Source organism: Copadichromis virginalis, linkage group LG3 (genome assembly GCF_057382275.1).
Source record: "Copadichromis virginalis isolate Kocher_CV1m ecotype Utaka linkage group LG3, C_Virginalis_male_GT1.1, whole genome shotgun sequence".
Classification (NCBI taxonomy): domain Eukaryota; kingdom Metazoa; phylum Chordata; class Actinopteri; order Cichliformes; family Cichlidae; genus Copadichromis; species Copadichromis virginalis.
In genome coordinates, this window is record NC_140620.1 from 49,576,143 (window position 1) to 49,593,711 (window position 17,569).

The 17,569-nt window shown below is 40.5% G+C and overlaps 1 protein-coding gene across 2 annotated transcripts in view; it reads right to left on the reverse strand.

Moving 5' to 3' along the window:
• Positions 1–17,569, reverse strand: part of pcxb (pyruvate carboxylase b) — a 318,265-nt gene that overhangs the window by 50,005 nt on the left and 250,691 nt on the right. For both annotated transcript variants that reach the window (XM_085451506.1, XM_085451507.1), the window contains exons 13-14: positions 4,131–4,275; positions 3,475–3,564 (exon numbers count right to left, since the gene is read on the reverse strand). In XM_085451506.1, coding sequence (XP_085307632.1) covers positions 3,475–3,564; positions 4,131–4,275 — 235 coding nt within the window. The remainder of the gene's footprint in view (positions 1–3,474; positions 3,565–4,130; positions 4,276–17,569) is intronic.

Genomic DNA, 17,569 nt, shown 5'->3' on the forward strand with positions numbered 1-17,569 from the left:
ACTCGTTAATGAGGTACTTTCTGCCAGCTTAGATGTCCTCCAACCTTGCTTCTCTCACTCTCTTCTCTCACTCTATCCTTGCTCTTGACCTTTTATTGTTGTACCTCATCCCCGAAAACAAATGATCTGTGCTATAATTGTCTCTAAGGCCTGCACAAGTAAAATGGGCAACACACATGCACACACAGCAGCACAAATACATTTGTTCACACGCACAGCAACACATTAACGTAGAAACACAAAATGAGCTCACACTGGCAGAGTAGACGAGCTCTGTGAAGTCATGCTGCTGAAGCAGAAAACAGACATTTGAACTGATCAAGATCTATGAATAAGGGAGCCTGGATGATTCATTGTCAAAGTTGCATTTGTCACAAAAAATGAAATCTTAGAAACTTTGTTTTTAACCACCTGTGACGTCCTCGCATCTAAAGAACAGTGAGAAAATGAGGGCGTGTGCTCTGGGACTGCAGAGCTTATAGCATGCCACAGTTTCCTAGAAAACATTTGGCTCTGGAGTAGATTTTACACACACACACACACACACACACACACACACACACACACACGAGTGCAAAAACTATTAGAGAGATACAATTCCCGGGTTGCTGTGCTTGATTTTGACCAATCTGCACACGAACATACCCAGTCATCTGCACTGAAAACACCTCACTCCTGGTTCCCGGCTTTCTTGCCTTCTCTGTTGCTCAGGCTGATGTTATTTCATACCTCGTACCCTTTATATTCTTCTCCTGCTCCACAACAGCAGCTAATATGACCTGATAAGACTGAGCTACAGTGCCCCGAGCATCACTATTACCTAATTAAAATAAAACCAGTATGCCATACCTTTGTTCCAAGTTGACATCTCTCTACAAAAAAAAAAATCTGTTGTGTGTGTTTGTTTGCGTTTCGGAACATTTTAATTGACAGATCCGGTGGGACTACTAATTAGTGCTTTACTAAAGTCAGGTATGCTGTAACTGTCAAATTATTGTCTATAAATAATTCATAAACACACAGCCTGGTTAAAAACTTGACTGGAAGTAAAGTTCAGGAAAAGCATTTTCCCCCCTAAAACCAGCTGCATGGCCAGTGAATAAAGTTACTTTGCTATATACACACAACACCTAAGGTATCTTCAAATTTCACAAAGACCAATTATAATGCTCTAAAACAGAAGCAAAAGCAGCGAAAGCCATTTTTGTTTGAAGATTGGTAATAAAAACGGGTTAAAAAACAAGCAGAGGAAAACAAAAAGGGGATTTTAAGGATTTAAGTCCATGTTTCTGTTTTTTCCTGTATACTATAACACAATATTGTACAACAAACTACTTCTACACTTTATTCCAAAAATGGAAATACAGTGTACGATGGGGAGTTTGAAAATAGTCTGTCATTTTTATTAGTCATCCTTCCTAGAGCGGGCTCACAGGCATCTGGTCATTAACCTCTAGATGTCCTCCATTAAATAAATCCAGATAATAATTGGAACAAGGTTTCAGACTACAACGTTTCAGACTACAAATCCTAATTAGAAAATAATGGCCTCTGAGTACTTAACAGGCTCTGTCAGAACACCCTCGCCATGTCTTTCAGGAATACTTTCCATCCCATCTTTCCTCAGTGTGGTGGGACCCAAACTGCTTACTGCTTATCTTTAAAAGTGAAATTGAGATATCCCAATGTGACTGACCTTTGCTTTTCTCTTATCAGAGAGTGTTACATAGCAATAATCCTTTAAATATCTTCCCCATTGTCCCTTCTCGCCAATATCTTGATCAATTTATCTGTGTCTCACCTGTCACCACACCCGTTTGACCATTTTCTCCATATACAGGGATTATATGCTGCCCGAGCCTTCTGTCCTCCTTTCATAACCCCTTTCTCCTTCCATAGCCCTGTCACTCCCTCCATCCCTCTCTCCACAGAGTGTGATAATACAGGCCTAATCCCTCTCTTCTCTCAATCCCTCTGTTGAATGAAAGAAAGGATATAAGCACATTACAAATCTCATTACTAGGCTTTAGGTATGCCTCTGTGCGTCCCTGTGCTGCATGCACCTATCTCATCAGCTGCTTACAGTAGGTATGTGCAGTGTGTGTACACAAAGGGACTCTGTCTGCAGCATTTGGTGCAGCATATGTCAGGTTTGTGTGATTTAATGCACATGTGCATGTGTGTTTGCTCTCCTGCAACAAGAGACAGGCAATGATGGCCTTCAACAGAAAATTTGCCTAAATGAAAACAGTGGAGGGCATGCATGGGGAAATGCACACTCAGACGTGCACAAACGCCGCAGATCATTCGCTCCTATTCTGCTCCATTCCGTTCCACTGTGCACGGGTTTTAGATGTCAGATTTGATTAGTTATGCCTCATTATGATTCGTAATATTCACATTATTTTGCTATAAATTCATGTTTACTAGGCATGCTGTGGTATGTGCTGAGGCAGAACGGGGTGCTGATAAACATGTCAGATTATTACGGCTGACTATTTCGTTGCTGTCAAAAGGGAACAGCTGCATAAATTCATGCGGTTTGTGCATGGAATACTTTTACACCTGACAGAGAAGTGAGAAAGGAGAAAAAGCAAACCACTGCAAAATGACCCCGGAGACCAGATTAATTCGCATAAGTCCTTTGTTTCAATAACTTTAAGACATATTTAGGAGTAAAACTAAGAACACGTAACTTTAAAAATACATATTTAAACAGCCTTGTTGTTCTTCACAAAATGTACTTTAACACTGTAGTTAGCCTTGAGGGGGGAAGGGGGTGGCTTCACTCCAGAGACCCAAAGCAGCTCATCAAAGAGCCCAGCTTGGCCCTTGGCCTTTCCTTTAAGACTAACAAGGGAGTCGTGCACACAGCGGGGTGAGAAGCGGAGAACTTCTGCTTTCAGAAACAATGAGCTGCACCTCTCCCCGACTGTACTCACAGCTCAGCAGAGCACTCTGGGCTAAAACCCTTTACCTCCCCAAGTGCTAAACGGAGCCATTTAGGAAGGCCTTTCCGCCTACAGCTATCAGAGCGTTCGACAGACCATTCGTCATTCGGCGGGTGCTTTTATCCAAAGTGCCCTATGGATACACAAGTGTTTACATTTTTAGCAACGCTGCCCCAGGAGAAAGAGGAACCTGTGACACTTGCTGTGGCAGTACCTTGCTAAATGAGTCCAAATGTAATAAATTCAATGTGGGATGATGCATTTTGATATTTTTATGATAACAGTCCTGGACACTCGTCTTGTGGGTCACAACCTGTCTTTTATTTTAACTTTTTTTTTCCTTATAACATTTTGTTGACTGAAGCTCAGGCCCAAGCTTCGTTAAGCCAAATGCTTTTACGGTTTGGGACAATGTGTTATTGATTTTTGACTGGGAGGGCGAGCTGCCATCGGAGTTTACTGAATAATTTGTGAGGGAAAACTGTGTGCAATGACTGGTGAAACTGCCTTTGGATTGACGTACCCATGGTGACGGGAGGAACGACGGGGTCTGTGGAAGAGGGCTTAGCTTTGACTGGGATGGGTGTTGTTGGTCCATTCACCATCACATGACCTGGATACGAGCATAAAAATAGAGAATACAAATCAGATTGAGCCTAGAAGACATCCAGCAAACCTGAAAAACAAGAGGGTATGGATTATAGGACTTGTGTGTCACATGTGTCCTGCTACATTTGTGTGCGAGAGGTTTTCTGCACATTAGACATCCAGGTTATCTCCCTTTTGCACAGAATTGAGCTTTGTCTTTTTAAACCCAAGGTTTGGTGAAAGCCTGAGATAAGAATATTTAACTTTACTGGTCTTATCAGTAAGTTGGACCTCCTTCGTAGAGTAGCACCTAATCTAAAGGTCTTTAGCACCTGAAATGTTATCATTTTCCCAACTCTTAGTAGCTACAGAAACAAGCAGCTCTGCTCGATATAGTTGGTTGCCAAGCTATTAATCTTTCTTAATAGCCTCGTCTTAGATAAGCTTAGCTTTGTGGAAAAGTGCTACAGTTTTGATGGGCAATAAACCTAAGCCCAACAATCAATGGTGACAGTGCTCAGTCAGTATGGATCATGTAAATTGATTTGTTTTCCACCTTTAAGTGTTACAATGTATCGTTTCTGCACTGACCAAGGTAGTGCAGGAGTTTCTGGGCTCTGTTCTGAGTGGGTTTGAGGTTGAAGAGCTCTTGGTTCTCGTCAATGAACTGGGTGTCCACTGTGGAGTGCAGGAACTGGTGGTTGGACAGAACGTTCTGGAGGAACGGGATGTTGGTCTAGAGATGGAGAGAAAAAAAAGGAGAACGTGTGTCAGTAAAAACGCTGAATTAACAAAGGCTTCGTTTTCACAAACTCACACACAGTATATGAAAGCAAGCGAGTCAAGACCACAATCATGCTGCCGCTCTGTTCTGCAATTTAATCACTTGAAGAAAAAAAAAACAAAAGCTCCTGCTTTTTTGAAGAAAGCGTCTCGAGTAAGAGCTCAGTGTTAAACAGTTAAGGATACAAAGCATACGCGCTACCGTCACATCAGTAAACAAGTTGTAATGTCACAAAAAACTCAAAATTTTAATAACGCAGTACTTCAAACAGTCCCAGCTTCAATAGATAAGCACACGTGTGTGAGGAACAGGGAGAAAAGTCAACTGTAAAACTAATTACATTTTATTTCTATGTTGCTGGTGTTTGCCTGCCTCCAACGTATTACAGCGCCAATTATGCTCTCTAAATTAGCCAAGAGAGGGAGCGTGAACAAGGGAGAACATACAGGAGAAATATTTAATTGTTGGAGTTGATTTCATTACTTGATTTGTTGCCTGTTTTTCCCTCCACTGTTGCAAGCCTGACTTAATGTGACTAGACTGCTTTGAATTGTTGTAGGAGCCACAGAAAGTGATGGGGGGGAGGAATAGGAGAGCGATTAGTAGAAGGAAAAGCACAAAAGAGCAGAGAGTTGGAGGGACTGAGTGAAAGTATGCGTTAATATATTCTTGAAGCAGCTTTAAACGTGTTCATCACTGTTTAATGTCCCAAAGGAAGGGCGGTGGGGTATAAACTGTGTGAAAGATAATTTCTCCAAGTCTGTCAAAAGTGTCTTTGCATGCAGCCCGATGTGGACTCTTAAGTGACATTTAAAAAGAAAACCTCATCCACACAAGTATACAGAACCAACACACGCAAACTGAACCCCAGAGGACCACCCCAGTATTCTGTGTGACGAAACTTGAGCCCATAAATGTCCGATCCACTCAGTTATCTCTGCAGTTTATAGATGAATGTCTCCGTCTCACACACACGTAGGCAAACTACCTTTAAGCATATGCCCCCATTAAACGTAACCCACATATGGACCCAATTGACCTAACAACCAACCATAATTTGGGCATTTGGATGACGGTCAAAACCAGATTGACTTCAAATGATTGCAACAGCACAATTACTCAGAAATCATGTAATTGGGAGAAGGCAGTTGGGGAATAAACACACACAGATGCATGCCCCACATGCAGTGCTGAGAGAGAGGAGGGATGTAGGGGAGAGATCAATGTGCCTGGGCATATTAAAGCTCATGCTAGTCATACTAATAAAAGGCAAAGATGGAGTTGAATGCAAGAGAAAAAGCAAAAACTAGGTTTTTTTTAATAATTCTATGAATGAGACCATTAGTTCTTTCAAAATACGAAGTGAAAATGTGGGAAAACTCCACGTTTGCCCATTGATCACATCCCTAGTGAGGGGAAAAGAGGGTTTGTTTTCCGAGGGATACGGGCACAAACACAAGATGACACTGCAGTCTTAGCCGTCTACTACTGGGAGAGGAGCTGGAGAGCAAAAGCGACAGGAGCTGTAGGATTCACATGGCTGTGCTGCACTGCCAAGCCTTGGGCTACAAGCTGTGGACCAAAACAAAAAGGGATTTTCGCCCAATGCTATCGCTGCAGTAAGACTTCAAAAACCTGTGGACCTTTTTTTCCTCTTCCATTTACAGAATCTGCCAACAATAACTGCATTAAACTAGATCATATGCTGCTGCCTCACATACCAGTCTCCAAGCAGCTTTGTGAAAGCTGGATATGGTTATGTAATACATTTTTATTGGATCAAAATCAAAGCTACAGGCCAGCCAAATGAAGACTGGCAAACCCAGTGCGTTTGATTAAAAACAAAACATATTAGCTAAAGAAGCGATGTGTTTCACGCCATTATAGGGTTCACTTTGGGAAAGTGCAGATGGTACGTTACGATGCTACCATCAGTAGCAGCTTAGCAGAAAGGTAAAACAGGAGAAACTCACATCTAGGCAGTTTAGTAACACTTGTAACTGTGACGCAATTCCAGCAGGTTTTAGATCTCACCCTGGGTCAACACACCTGAATCACATGATTAGTTCGTTACCAGGTCTCTGGAGAACTTCAGGACATGTTGAGGAGCTAATTTAGCCATTTAAATCAGCTGTGTTGGTTCAAGGACACATCTAAAACCTGCAGGACACCGGCCCTCGAGGCCTGGAGTTGCCCACCCCTGACCTAAAACCAACTCCACACCTGCGGGGTTTGTCTAATCTTGATTTACTTTAAAGGGGCAGAAAAACATTTCCCTCAATTTCCAGTCAGTCTCACTGGCCATCTATTTGAATCTTCATTTTCTGTTACAAACATGTCATCCAATTTTGGCCAAAAAAGAAAAAATAAACCGTTTTCCCAATTATTACTTTTACTCTAAAACTAAAAATATCATCTTATGTTTAGAATCTAAACTCAGTTTATGACAAGCAGGATTTTATTAGTACACAGGAGTCGTCTTTTATTTTTTTTAAATAAAGGGCCTTGGGATATTTTTGTTTCACCTGGACAAGTTTAGAATATTTTCTCGACATCCACATCTATTATTTATACGTGTAAACAAACGTAATAGGTGGAGGGTGCAATCAAAAAGTTGAAATAAAAAAAAGAAATGTGACGAGGCAGAGACACGAGAGAAATAACACCAACGGTCGTATCTAATGAAAGACTCGGAAATAATGGAGGAGAAGATTAACGTCACTATTAATGCATGGAGGGTCGTCCTTTTCCTCTGCTGTACTAGATCAATGTGTTCATTATGAGGCTGCTCAGTATGCCTGTGGCCATCACACTCACTCACACACACACACAGATGCACAAGCAGTCCCTTCACTCCATTTCCCCTAATGATTTTTAATGCACACTCAAAAAAAAAAGAAAAAAGAAAAAGGACAAAACACACAAACACTTGGGCTCTCCCTACCTACCACTTTGTCTCCTTTTCAACACGTCTTCATCTCAGTAATGTCTCACACAAACACTCAGAGGCCCCTTCCTGATTTGGATGCCCCGACACAACCGCTGAGCTCCAGCTTTCAGAGCTATGCGCACAGCATGCAAAACACGAGTGCTCACACACACTTTCCTGCAAGTGATGATAGCGGCTTGAGTTCCCAAATGCTTTGCATATTCTTTAGCACATACACACACAGACAGACACACACCTTTGAGAACAGTATTAGTTTTTAGTGAACACATGTACTGTAGAGCTGAATTCATGTTGAATTCAGGCTCCCTCCAACATGGAATACTTAAACTCTCACATACATGCCTCCTGAGGAAAAACCAAAAAAGAAATCCCTGCCTTTTTTTTGGCTACATACTAAATAACAGGCACTTTTCCCCCCGGCAAAAGATGACATCTGGCTGCGTCCTCGCCCAACTTTTACCCTTGGAGCGCTTTGTTTATCACCACAAGAGTGTCTGTTTTATTGCTACTCTGCTCACAGCCCGTCGTTATTACTCTTGTTGCAATCAGCTTTACCGGTGATTGTCAAAGCAGCGTTGTGAGCTAAGTATTGACGTCGCAGCCTGTTGGCACAACTGCACACAAGTCAGCTCCATCACTACTTTGCAACACTTTTCCGTAGGCTAAACATAACGTTCAGTTATTACCAATTTAACTTAGATTTTTGGAGAAAATATGGCAATGTACCTTTCTTGCAATTATTTGCCTCATAATGAATGAGGAGAAGCCATATGTTAATCCAGATATAATTTAGACGTGACGGTAAAATGCAGTCTGGATATCTCAGGGAGGAAAATAAATCGTATCACCTGCTAGTTTATGCATTCTCGTTGTCTGCAATCTGTCTGCACCAAGATTGGATGTCATTTTTCACTAGCAGGTGAGTAGGTGGAGTGAGGGGAAAAAAATGCAGGTGTTACAGTGTTACAGTCCAGACTGCTCCTTATTTATATCCTATAAATAATTTATAACTGTAAAATAGCAGGGGGTCACACAGAAGGGATGGTGTTTACACATAGATGGAGAAAGAATCAGTGACAATAATGCAAAGGTGTTTTCACAGATCAGATCATATTCGGAGTGCAATTTGCAGCTGACATTTTTTCACCATCATGGTAAAAATCATATTTTTGGGAGTCACATGTCTACTTGTGTTATTGCCTTGTTTATATTCAAGCCTAAAGTAAACAGACAGTAATCTATTTAGACAAAGCTGTCCTGTTGCCTTATACTCCTGCAACGAACACCCGAGATAGAGCCAGCTCTTTCCCATTTCCTCACCGATTCCCTAGATGTTTTTTTTAGATGATTTTAAAAATATTTTAATCATATTAGCAAACTGAGAATTAGTTATGCTGACATCAATTTCTGGGTGAAACAAAAGAATCCAACAGGTTGCAAGAGACGTCTGCTGTATTATGCGGTCCTACGTTTGCTAAAATACCAACTGAAACAGACACCTGCAAAGTATAAAACCTGCTCTGTTAAATGTGTAAAGTGATATCATTTTATCTGTTGATTCTGGTTCCTGTCACCCTTCTAGTCTTGCACAGCCACTAACAACTCCAACATCATTGTGAAGTTTGCGGACGACACTACAGTGGTGGGTCTTATCACCAACGGTGATGAGACGGCTTACAGGGAGGAGGTCAGCGCCCTGACCCACTGGTGTCAAGACAACCATCTCACCCTCAACGTCGCAAAGACAAAGGAGTTGATAGTGGACTTCCGGAGGTGCAGAGAAGTACACACCCCCATCACCATCCGCGGCGCTGCTGTGGAGAGAGTGAGCAGCTTCCGGTTCCTTGGAGTACACCTGGCTGAGGATCTTACGTGGTCAGTACACACAAACAAAACCGTGAAGAAGGCGCAGCAGCGCCTCTTCTTTCTCAGGAGACTGAAAAGATTCGGCATGAGCCCCCGCATCCTCAGGACCTTCTATCACTGTGCCATTGAGAGCATCCTCACTGGATGCATCACCACCTGGTATGGCAACAGCACCGCCTACAACTGCAAAACTCTCCAGCGAGTAGTGCGGTGCTCTGAACGGATAATTGGAGGTGAGCTTCCCTCCCTCCAAGACATCTACAGGAAGCGGTGCCTGAGGAAAGCGGGGAGGATCATCAAGGACTCCAGTCACCCCAGCCATAAACTGTTCAGACTGCTTCCATCAGGAAGGAGGTTCTGCAGCATCCGGTCCCGTACCAGCAGACAGAGACAGCTTCTTCCACCAGGCCATCAGACTGCTGAACACGTCATAGACACCTCAGCTTCACTACTGGAACTTCAACATTATGCACTCCATACTGTACAGTAACGCCACTGTTTTGCACGTGTCTCAACTCTGTATATTTTTACATATTTTATTTATTGTTTACTCTATTTAATTTGTAAAATATGTGTACACACACACACAGAAAAATATTTAGTATACACATCCAGAAATGCATATACTATTATATATTGTACATATATTTATTAGTTTCAGATGTAGCCATTCTTGTATTTTGCTTGTTTACATTATTGTATTTTGCACAACTCTGTTGCTTGTGAAGCTCGCACACAAGAATTTCACTCACATGTGCTGTACCAATGTACCTGAACATGTGATGTGACAATAAAAGTGATTTGATTTGATTTTTGGATCTCAGTGCAGCTATTTGACACTGAACAGGACCTAAACTGGGTCCTTGAGGGATGCCACATTTATTAGACCTAGAGATGAAGAATGGTTTCCTTTTCTTGGGCAGTAAAGGTTGTCTTTCAGATGCAGGAAAACCAGTGTGAAACTTGACTCTGCAAAACAGCTTTGTGCTCCAGATGTTTTTAAAATGTCAGCAAATGTAATTATACAATGACCCACCGCATCACCATCATTCAGAAACTCATATCACTGCTATGTGGATGACACTTAGTTTTATCTACTTGCTAAGGACTCCTACAAAGAGACAGTGAATCATCCAAAATCCTGGATGGGGAAAAAACTTCAACTAGAACTGAAAAATATTTTATTTGGTCCCCCTTAAGCTCCACAAATATCCTCACTGAGGCACTTTATCCACTTATGTTCAAATTCCATTTGAAATCTTGGTGTTTTTAATGGATAGCTCATTGATTTTTAACAATTAAATCAGTGTTATAAACAGCAGCTTTACCAACTACAATCTATTGCTAAATGAAAGCTAATTTGGTCTCTAAAGGACTTAAACATTCATCCATGCTTTTATCACATCTTGGTTGACCATTATAACACCGAAGATTCAAAATGCAGCTGCTTGACTTCTAGCTGGCACAACGACCCACTTCAGTTTTAGATAAAACCTGTGAAATGTCAAATTTAAGTACCGTATGTTTTTTTTAAATCCCTACATTGGCTACACATCATTGGTATCAGATATTTTAATCCGTTATTTTGTAGAGGTGGGAATCACCATATATCCCACGATACGATATTATCACGATACTTAACGCACGATACGATATTATTGCAATTTTTAAAAATATTTTGCGATATTCAGATTCTGCACATAAAGTTTAACTTTATCAATATTCATTTTATCTAATATCAAAGCCTCGCACTCAGTCTTTCTCTCATTTCAGTCAGTTTTATTGTTGACAAACTGAACGGTTTGTATTACAGTCTAGTCCAACTTAACTGAATGCAACCATCTGGTACAATTATAGCTATTCTGAACTATGCAATTTATGAAAACTATGCAGCCCATTCAGCAACTGAAGAATTTGACAGTAAATTAAAACAAAATATAATTTTACATTAAATAAAAAAGTTTTAAACTTAATTAAAATAAAACATGTCTTAAATTAAAATAAGTAAACTGTCATGTTTATTGCTGCCAAAAAGAAAGTTAAACACATTTGGACAGTGAAGGAATGTCAGGATTCTTGCTCAGAAAAAGGATCAAAATGTTCTGAAGTCAGAGTTCCAGTCCACAAAAACTTTTTTTGTAACAAAATATCAATTTCTGCTGTCCCTGTATCGATACATTATTAGCAAACAAAATATCACGATACTACACAGTATCGATTTTTTCCCCCACCCCTATTATTTTGCAGGTTGTGGAATAATCTGCCATCCAACAGAAAAAAACAAACAAAAAAACCCCCCAACAACCTATTTTCTGTTTGTTTTCATCAAATCTGAGGTGCCACAAGGTTTGGTCCACTGTGAATTTTAGCTGGTGTTTCTGATGTAAATTCTCATTTAAAAATTATCTGATTTTTGACTCCTTTTTATAGTTTTTAAATACTATTTTATTTATATTTCTACCATTCTTGTAGTTTTTGCTCTATTTTCATTTTTAACAGTGTTGTTTGACCATGTGAGGTTTGTGTTTTGAAAATTGGTTTTGTTGGAGACCTGGGAATGTAAATGAGTTTGCCTGGAAACCACAATGGGTCAACTTCTGTTGTTTTAAATGTGCTACATAAATAAAACTGGCTTGACATTCGCTTGAAGAACTAAGACAAAGCAGAAAGGTTACTCTGCCTCCGAGGCATTTACCTGCAACATGAAACCAGTGACATAGCTGCTCATCCAGCTCAGGATCCAAATTCACAAGTTAATTCCAGTAAAATGATAATTCTGACCTTCAGCCCACTTTGGGTTAAGACTCATTTGGTGATCATTGTGTCTAAGTTGTATTAAATGACCAACTCATCTAGAAGGAGTGGCGACTCTTATGAAGTGTGGATGAGCTCATTAGTTCTTCAGACAGATGAACTTAAAAGAGCCTCCGGGTGGCAAACGTCCTGTGTTAACTCACTTAATCAATACAAGTTTAAACAACTAAACAGTGCAGCGCTGTATCCAAACAAACAAAAATGCCAGTTAAATGCAAACTACAAAGTTCATTCGCTAGTTAGCTTCTTGTTTTGAGGCACTCCTCTTTGCATTAGTCACAGATCACCACAACTACAAGCCGAAGCATCCACAGAGATGCGATAAATATGGCACACTTGTCTAATTGAAGCCACAAATTTGAAATGTCACTTGCTCCACTGAGTCCCTTAATCAGCATGCATTTGTTTTCAAATTCCAGTGTTCAGCTATAAAGTCAAGATTTAGCTCTGTGAAATTCAGTTTTGAGGCAGGGACACAAGCAAAAAAAAAAAAAGACCTTCTTGTGAACATCAGACTATGGGCATCTCTAATTACAGACTACAAACCTGCTTTTTAAAAACGCAACTGAGCCGACACCATTACGCTTTAAATATTTCACACCACATAATGTTTCCTACTTTGGAAAACTTGCCAAATATTTTGTCTCTTACATAAAGTAGACAGCAGTAAGACCTTCAGAGTAAATCGGTTCATGTTTTGTGACAAACTGAGGAAATTTATGCAAAAACTGCAACGACAAAGTATCAAAGACACTACTGGTGCAGACTTTTAAAAATTTAAAACTGCGCTCTGCATTTCAACCAAATGCACAACACAGACACCTCATCTCTGTCTTCTCCCAACGCGTACACCGGCTCCCCCCGTCATAGACAGCCTCCATGCTCATGCAGTGATTAGGAGTTGAATAGGGGAGCTGTCAGGTCATTCGTCTTTCCTCTCCTCTCCTCCTCTGTCTCCCCTATCCCCATCCGTCATGCCTTAACCACTGGCCTGGACACATAAACAAGATCAACACACACACCCTCGAGGAGTCGACGTGCACGCTTACACAGACACGAAGAGGACCCCACACACGCGCTACAGATTTACTCAAGCAGTCAAGACAAACAAAACACACACACACAGAGCTCTGGCTTTTAAAGAATCCAACAAGGACCCACGACATTAAGCAAATATTTACAGTTACAGTGACATGCAGGTGGACGAAAGGAGAGAAAAGTGCTACCAGAAACTCCCCGTGCTGCTGATGACATATTCTGACTGGTGTGTAAAAGGTCAGATGCATGTGTTAGCTCTTATTCTTGTCATTAACTCCACACTGATGGGCACATTCTGTGTCCATGCCCTCCCCCCCTCTACTTCTTTAACTCAATAGCGATGCCTTAATGCTCTGCCCTCCATTTCCTCTTTACATCCATCCTATTTCTCACATCTTGTCTTCGTGCTAAAAGTAATCAGTAAATGTTCATCAGGCCAAGCATCCTTATCCAAATCCAGCATCCTTTACAGCCCTGAAATATCCTCTAAAAATATTAAAGAAAAAAGGAGCAGTCTGCAGTCACACACACTCCTCACCCCTGTCAAGCTAACAAATTTGTTCATGACCATTTTCATGGCCATATCTACAAATTAAATCTAGAATCTGCATTTGACATTTGCTATGAGGCTCTTTCCTCAGTGAAATAAAAAGTCTGATTGGCAATCTTTCCAGTAATAAACCCTATCACCACGTCACGGCAGAGCAATTTTTACTTTGTAGTCACAGGAGGAGATGACGACAGAAATATCTCCACTGTAAATCAGCCCATGGGGTATGGGGGGGAAAATAATCTACCAAAATATGAATAAATAAACAGATAGAGAATGGTTATTTCTAGGATTAAAGTTTTCCGTGGGCATCTGTGATCATTTGTGTACCTGAGGCTTTATGAAGCGGCTGAACACTTCATAGAACTACGTAAAAGGAGGAGGAAAAGTAATCTAAAGCTTACAGATGGATCTGACACATGCTGGTTTATTTTCAACTTATTCCTAATACAGTGTGTTGGCTGCCTCTCTGAGACGCTCTTGTCCATAGTGCTGAAATTGCAGCTATCCGTGGTGCTGAAATCACAGGCATCCTGGACAAAATTGGGTAAGAGCTATTGCGCTTTTGTTCTTAGGATCTCCCTACAGTGGCATAAACAACAAGTTTAAAATCCAAGTGAAAACTTCTGCAGACGACAATACGCTGCCTAAGTTGTGTTCTGTGACAGTGTTCAAGCCCACACAGAGGATGAATTACTATCAAAACACGAGCTTATCAGTTCGCTCGATATTTACAAACTTGCACATCAATCACAGCAAATTTACAGCTGTTTGTTTCCCTTTTTCTTTTTTGAGCGACAGTAATAGTGATTCTGGCAAATGCAGGAAATTACAGGCTAAAACAGATGAGATGGTGAAGGCTGATACAGCAAAAGCTAATAACGGACACAAAACAACCCAGTGAATGCGTCTGGACATCACAAATTTCCTACACATGAGTTTTGAAACATTCCTAAAGTAATCATGCAGGATGACCAATTCACGACCACCAGGGAAAACCATATTCGCCAAGAATTATAAATAATATCTGGTGAGTTTTCCTTAAGCGGCGTGGCTCATCCGGTATAAAAAAAATGAAGTGCTGAACTGGCTAAAAGAAGGACTTCTTAAACTCTTTCAGACACTCTGAGACGCAAGTTTATTAAAACAGATTGCCGCTTAGCGGTATTTTGGGAATCCTTAAGCAGTCTGTGACGCACCGAAAGACTCATGATGTACTTCAAACCCACAGGGCATGTTGTCTCAGACTCTGCCAGCAGGTGTCTGGCCTTTTGTGTTAATTATACTTGAACGTGGGAATGATTATCTCATGATCCCTTCAAACAGAGAAGGAAAAAAAAAGGTGGCCCTAACTAAAATGACAAAAAATGTACACATACACCTCTTATGTCAATTTAATGTTTATAAAAATTAACAACTCCCCTCAAACACTCCTGTCCACTGAACCGCGGCCCCTTCCGAGAGTTTTGATATAACATAAAGCAGCAGGGATCTTTTAGTGCCTGTAGAAAACATCAGAAATTCATAGTTTCACCCTGGGATCCTAGCTCAATAAAACTCATTACAAACCGTCTCACATAGGGAGCCAGCAGTAGCAGAATTGGAGCCTATATGGCTAAAGGTAAAGTGTAAATAGATATTGTACTGCAAAGACTCAGTAACTGCTATACTTGTGTTTATTTGGCAACCTCAGTTCCATACACAATAATGGTGCCTACTAATTTTATATGACAGTTGTTTTAAATTAGAGCCAGCAGAGCATCTACAGTAGCCAGCATAACTACGTCAGGACCTTTTAACACAGTAACGCTAAAAGTGATTGTGTTAAAAGAATTGCCTTTAATGACTTTAGGATTCTATCATTGGGTTCGCAGCTGTATTGAAGTTTAGACTCTGAGCTCTTGGCCCCTGCAGGCATGAAAGCTGAACCAAAGAGCAGATTATCTTAACAGGGTGAGAAGCACTTTCAGCCTCTAAACTACTGGCAGTGTGATGAATTTAATTTGGATATACATGCTGAATCATTTTTGTCCACTATTTTAGATTACAGCCAGCAGTTTCAGGCACTGGGGTTTTGATGAAAGCACCTTCTGATGGTAGCTCTGTTGGTAGACTTCTGCACATGTCAGTGAATCTTGTTGACCTGTCAGAAGCGAGATGTAGTCTTTCTTTTAAGGTTGATGTGTAATTTAACATCTTCTCTAGTACCAGCTCAGAAGGCTTCGACGCTGTGCCCCGAATGTTAACGTGTTTATAATGAACAAGTTCACAGCACGCTTGGACAGATTAAAGTTTTTGTAATTCTTCCCAAATGTCAGACTGAAACATTAAATTTGAAGTCTTGCTGTGAGACTTCGGCGTGTGCAGTCCCAGGGCTGCATAACACCCAAATGTGTCTTGTTAAGGAAAACCTGAAACAAAATGTTTTTACTTCACTTAACCATCATTTCATTTGAAATAATTGCCCATTTCAATTCCACTCAGTCAATATTAAAAGCAGCAGTGACCACTCATTTACAGAATAATGCTACAATGAACACTTAGATCCACAAAATACTTTTTTTTTTACACAACTTTTAGGTTTACATGTATAAAACATTAAATTAGTGCTAGGAATTTCCTGAAAAATGATATGTACACAGATTATACTTCCCTCATACTTGTTTGCAACAGTATTGAAGTTATTAAGTTGTGACCTTCAATTTCAAATCCCAAAGAAATACTGTAGCTGAACACTGAACCACCTTTAACAGTCTAATTAGTGAGTAATGACTGAACACTCAGGTGATACATTGTATCGCTTCAAACCCATTTCCACGTCAGGTTCAAGCTGTCCAGACTACAAAGTATCCATCAAGTGACTCGTGAGTGTCTCCAAGGTAACTGATAACAATTAATCATAGAAACCCGAGTACATTCTTAGAAAGCAGTTCCAAGTATGCCATGAAAGCACATACATATAATTGAATGAGAAATAACTAGTTAGGCCCACAATTTATTGTGCACTTCGTGGAACCCCAATTCAGCAGTCATGTGTTTGATGTCGTTACTATCCCACCACTTCATCAACTTCCATAACAGCAGACGATGTGTTATAATTACAGCGACACACTAAGACAGCAAGAGCACGGAAAACAGGATTCAGTGAGTCGCACGTCGCTTTCTAGAGATCAAAGTAAAGCAATATGTATCTCCCCTATCCCAAAGAAGCCTCAGTATTGTACTGCTGGGAGTAATGCCTCCCATTTCATGTGGACCTGTATTGATAGTGAGTCATCGAGTTTCTGCACTAATAAATATTAAGCTGTCAGAGCAGGACTTTTATTTTAAAATAAAAACAAACCAAAATGGAAATTCTTGACTCAACAGTCAAGCCCATATTTAGTCCTTCCTCTTCATCTACTGCTCAGCATGCTGCCTTTAATGCTACAACATTCACAGTCTCTATTTTGAGGGACTAGGGGAGCCCAGAACACCAAATGACTAACAGCCGCCTCTTATTTACAGAATGTACTATAACAGTCTAGTTTTTCCTCAGCACAGAACATCACACATTATTTATTTGAATATTTTTATAGCCTTATCATGGTTGCTGGATTTTCTAGTTAGTATTTATAGGTTTTGACATTTGGGTCTTCAGTTTTTTTAAAATCCGAGCTCCTTCCTCTTCCTTTAGTTCCTGTGACTACACACACAGGTGTGTGTGTTGTTATCAGAGTGTGTGTACAGCTCATGTGCACTGACCGTGGTTCTGAAATGGCTTTCTGGCAGCAGTAACTCGCAAAGTTACAGACTTTTATTAGCCTGAACAGCAGGGGAGGCACAGGTGAAACATGGATCTGTTTTATTTAGCTGTGCTAGTGAGCCAGCAGGAACAACAACAGGGCTCTGGCAGTGGCAGCGCTAAACTCTGTGCAGACATTTATTAACGTTATTAGTTACACAAGCATTTAACAAATCAAAATGTCCTACTGTGAGAAAAGTCTATTAGTAATGTTTACTTGCACAGCCAATAAACCAATCATAAT